General features: G+C 50.6%; 1 protein-coding gene across 5 annotated transcripts in view; it reads left to right on the forward strand.

Annotated features, from left to right (window-relative positions):
* The window catches only part of ARID3B (AT-rich interaction domain 3B), a 62,015-nt gene that overhangs the window by 2,689 nt on the left and 54,542 nt on the right, over positions 1-4,784 (forward strand). For 2 of the 5 annotated variants that reach the window (XM_027766158.1, XM_027766159.1), the window contains exon 1: positions 1,238-2,991. In XM_027766158.1, coding sequence (XP_027621959.1) covers positions 2,275-2,991 — 717 coding nt within the window. In that variant the 5' untranslated portion in view covers positions 1,238-2,274. Of the gene's footprint in view, positions 1-1,236; positions 2,992-4,784 lie in introns of those variants that run through there. The other 3 variants (XM_027766162.1, XM_027766161.1, XM_027766160.1) reach the window with 3 other exon arrangements.

Here is a 4,784-nt window from a genome sequence, read left to right on the forward strand (position 1 = left end):
CGCCCCCGGGGTCCGGGAGCTTCGGGTGGGGGAGGGGCCGCCGGGGACGCGCTGGTTTAGGGCTGGGGACGCGGGGCTCTAAAGCTAGGCAGGTGGCTCCTTGTTCGGACCACCGGCTGCGCACGGACGCCGAGATGGGCTTTGGGGGAGGGCGTGCGGATCGAGTTGTAGAACTGAGTCATCTCAGTCGCCGTGGGACACCTCCCCCTCCGCAGGGGACAGCACTGTGGAGAAGATGGTGCCACCAGACGAGAGTTTAGGGCTGGGGACGCGGGGCTCTAAAGCTAGGCAGGTGGCTCCTTGTTCGGACCACCGGCTGCGCACGGACGCCGAGATGGGCTTTGGGGGAGGGCGTGCGGATCGAGTTGTAGAACTGAGTCATCTCAGTCGCCGTGGGACACCTCCCCCTCCGCAGGGGACAGCACTGTGGAGAAGATGGTGCCACCAGACGAGAAGCAGTTGTTCAGCGACTGGCAGGACTTGGCTGAAAATGATTCCGATGGAGATAGATTGACTGTAATCCTCATAATAAGGCCATTTCAAACGACCGCCGACTCGCTGCTGCTTTTGTTTGATTTTCTTTGACCCCAGACAGTTTCTATTTTAAAAGAACGCTTTTGGCCACTGGATTTAACACGGGTGCAATGCTGCCCAGGTTTTGTTGCACTGTAGGAAGAACTAAAACGGAGCGAAAGTATTGCTACAGGCATAACTCACACTTTCTCAAGTGCCCGTGGGGGAAGTAAAGGCCAGTAGAGGGAAATTGGAATTTGAATGTTTCACAGAACACAAAGGGCCCAAGCAGTGCTTCTAAGATAAACAGAAAATGAGAATTTTTTCCTCTCCTTTCTTGTTTGCTTTTTTCCTGCCTAGGTTTTATCACTGTACCTTTTTCACTCTAACCTATAAAAAATCCATAAGCCCAAGCAGCTTTTACTGCGAGGGCGTGATTACCTTCCTGTGAATCTGTAAACATGTAAGAGACATTTAGCGTTTTCGTCTTTCCACCCAGTCCTGAAACAATGCAAGCATCAAGTCCTGACCTGTGCAGTGCGGCCTCTGCTTTCATGTGAGGACAAAATTGTGCGCCACGTTGTAAATCCTGCTCTCCTGAAATTTGCTCCTGCTAGTAATCCATTCGGTCATGGAGGCTTGCGGAGGAACTAAAACTTAAGTGGGTTTGTTGAGGGTGGGGGTGGGAGAGGAGGAAGGAAGGGGGAGTAGCAGGGGCAGGGTGTGAAAGGGGTATGTTTGGAGACTGACTGTTAAGAATGCAGATAAACCTGCCCCCAAACGCTTTGGGCCTGAACTGGGCCTGAACGCCTTTTGCCTTTTTGTATTCATCCTCGAATAAATACAGTAGAAATGAATCAGAAAGAAAGGGGATGTGAAGAGGTTTACTTGGCCATTTCCAAAAAAAGAAGCAGCATTACTTTGCTGTTTAGGCAATATTGATATCTGTTTCCAATTAATTACCTTTAAAACCTCCAGAGGAATTTCGCCATTTGAGTGACCATCGCCATCTGAGGCTCTCGCCTCCTTGCGCCTTTCTTCCACGTTGTTGAAATTGGATTCTTTTAGAGGCCGTAATACCCACTTAGCATAGCTCAGTCTACTTGACAAGCAGGCTGGCCATTTGATCCGGGAAATTTGAAAAGTTGAAACCCAAGAGCAATTTGCTTGGTCTTGCTTTTTCTGAGAGAAGTCCTTCTGCCTGCCTGACGGTAACATTTTCCTCCGCTAGGTCTGGGAGCATAAGCAGGAGTCTCTTACGCTGGTCCTTCTTTCCCATTATTACCGTGGTTTTCATAGTTACAGGCCTGTACTGTGCAAACCCGGCTGCCTAGTAATAAACAGATTAATGTTTGATAACGTGGAGGGAGAGAGATCAGAACACAGATGTCAGCAGACTAGATATTGTGTGGACTTGCTTCTTTTTTTCCCCTTTATTTCTTCCATGAGGGAGAGAGACATAGAACTAACAGGGTTCTGAAGCCTCGATCCCCCTCCAGTCTTAACCAGCTTTCATGACACACGTGTGCACACACACAGCATACAGGAAGGCCCTGGGCACGAACCAAGGACCTTTCCCATGTGGGTGCAGTTGTGCTACTGCTGTGCCACCATCTGGCCCCAGATCTGCTACTTTTAGATCCCTCAGTAGTCTATCACCACTGAGATTCATTTCCTATTTCCTGTCTTACATCTTGTTCCTCTTCACATCTTTCCCTGCCCCCACTACTCACTCATCTTAAAACTCAGGTTTGGGAGCACATGGTTAGTGTTCAGACCTCATGGCCCTTTACTCAAGGAAAGGGTGCCTTTTTATACCTGTTTCATGTCATTGTTTTCCCCCTCCTCCTCTGGTTTCTGTCACTCACTCAGGGTTTAGGCCTGGTGTGCCTGCAGGACTGCACCCGGATTCAGAGCCATGCCAATTGGTGGGTGAAGCTCAGACCAGTGATGGAGCCACTGCAGCCACCACAGAAGCAGCCACACCTGGCCCCTCTGCAGGTGGACACCAGGGAGAAGCAGGGCCAGCAGGTGAGAGAAGCCCCCTTCCTGTACTCCCAGAAGCCAGCTGCACAGCCGCCGCTCCTTCCTGTCATACCTGCAAGGCCCTCTGGCAGCCCTGCACTAGGTCCTGTAGCCAGAGCTCCCCCAGCTACAGCAGTGGCCCGAGGTTTGGAAGGAAGCAATGTGAACTCGGAGCCTGAGGAAGAGGAAGGAGGTCTGGAAGATGAAGACGGGGATGACGAAGTTGGAGAGGTGACTGAGAAGGAGGCCCAGGCTGCTTCAAAATATTTTCACGTGCAGAAAGCAGCTCGCCAAGACCCCAGAGTGGCACCCGTGTCCGGCCTGCTCCCCACGCCTGGGCTCCCAGCGCATGGACAAGCTAAAGAAGACCATACCAAAGAGACATCCAAGGCTCCCCCTCCAGTCCCTGCAGCCGGGACACCAAGCTGGAGTCTGGACGAGCAGCTGAAGCAGGTCAGTCTCTGGTATGGGAGGTCATTTGTTCTAAGGCTGGCCAGGGATCAGCCAGGTGTGACTTCTCAGCCCACCGCAGTGACATGGATAGGCTCTGAGTTCTGTTTCTCTTTCATTTTCTTGATTAAAGCAATAGAACATATAAGTTACTCTCAACATAGATTATTCCAAGTTTGATGTAAAGGAATGGCAGTCCAGTTTTTCAAAGGGAGGATGAGGTTGTAGCGGTATGAGGAATATCTAAATTGGAGATGTGTGACTCTCGTTGCAGATTTTCTAATGGTCATGTGAAAGAAACAGCCTTGCCCAAGATGGCCTCTTAGCTCTAGGCTTACCCAGGATATGCTTTCTGAAGGACTTTTTTGAGAGAGATTTTTATTATAGGGCACATGCATTTGCTGGAGAGACAGAGGAAGACAGAGACAGAAAGCGAGAAATCACCCCCCGGGGGTATGGCCACACTGCAATCCCTTCTCCTCCATTCTCTCGGGATCTTGGGCCCCCACACACTTGTGCCCGGTATAAATTTTAAGCCACTGGGTTCAGGGCTTGAACCACAGTCAACTATGTGGGAGTTCAATGATGTAACCATTACGCCATCTGCTGGTCCCCTCTAAGGACATTTGTTGTCGTGCGACTAAACATAACTGGTGAGAAACGCTCATGTATTTTCTAACAGAGAACCTTGTGGACCTGACTTGGCTTCACCTTTACGTCATCCCCTTTGAGACAGGGAAGCATAGACCTCAAAATTCCCTTTTCAGCTAAGCAAAATGAAGTGACTTGCAAAAGTGGTGAGTTGGCGAGGAAGGTTTTTAAAAATATTAATTGTGGACCAGCTCTGTGATCTGGTGGTTATGGCCGCTAGAACCCACTCAGCCAACCGCACAGTACCAGACCAGTGGCCCGAGAAACAGTGCCGGAAGCGTGTGCATGTGTGCCCAAAATCCCAAAAAGGAGGGGGAGGCGGAGGAGAAGGGACTGTGGTATAGCTTTCCCCACAGGCGTGATGTTTCCCCCCCTCTGTCTCTGTCTCAGTTTGGTGAGTAGTCATGCCCTGCAGTGCAAAATAAACAAACCCGAAACAAAGCAAACCAAACCAAACTATAAAAAACAATCAGATTGCAGCTCCTAAGGCATTATCCCAGAGAGGAAAGCCGAGAGAATGTTTCAGCCAAGACTTGGACTTTCGATTGCTCTTTTCTTGGGAGCTGTGGTGTAGGCTTGCCCACTCAGAGAATAGAAATGATAACTTGTTTCGGGCTGATTGACTTTTGGTGCTTAGGAGCTTCACGGTGAAGCCTGTGGTACCTGGGAACCCCATAATCACACACTCTGTCCAGTGTTGCTACTTGGAAACCATTAGTGAATAGCCGTGCGTTTAGATAGGGCAGCTGGGAAGTCATGTAAGAAAGGTCCTTTGGAACCTGAAAAAATCCAGCCTGTTGGGATGAAGGAGCCTCGTGCAGTTGCTCTGCGTCATGTAACAGCAGTGTTGACAGTAGATAGCAGCGTGAGGAGTAGGGTTCAGGTCCCATCTCGTCCATGTGTTACCTTGCGATCTTCCGGTAGGGCTCTGAATCACTCTGAGCCAGTGTCTTATTCGTGAACTAAAGAGGATGTTGTGAAGATTAACCAAGCCAGCAGGTCTGAAAGCCGTCCTGGTGCCAGACGCGGTAGGTGGTAGGGCCCGGGGGTGGGGTGGGGGGGAGCTCTTTCCTGCAAACAGTGCCGCCCTCTCCTGCATACACACTGGCCTGCCTCTGAGGCAGGGGAGGGGCCGGGGGGCACAA

The sequence above is a fragment of the Tupaia chinensis genome, unplaced genomic scaffold, assembly GCF_000334495.1.
Source record: "Tupaia chinensis unplaced genomic scaffold, TupChi_1.0 Scaffold141293_1, whole genome shotgun sequence".
In the NCBI taxonomy this organism is placed as follows: domain Eukaryota; kingdom Metazoa; phylum Chordata; class Mammalia; order Scandentia; family Tupaiidae; genus Tupaia; species Tupaia belangeri.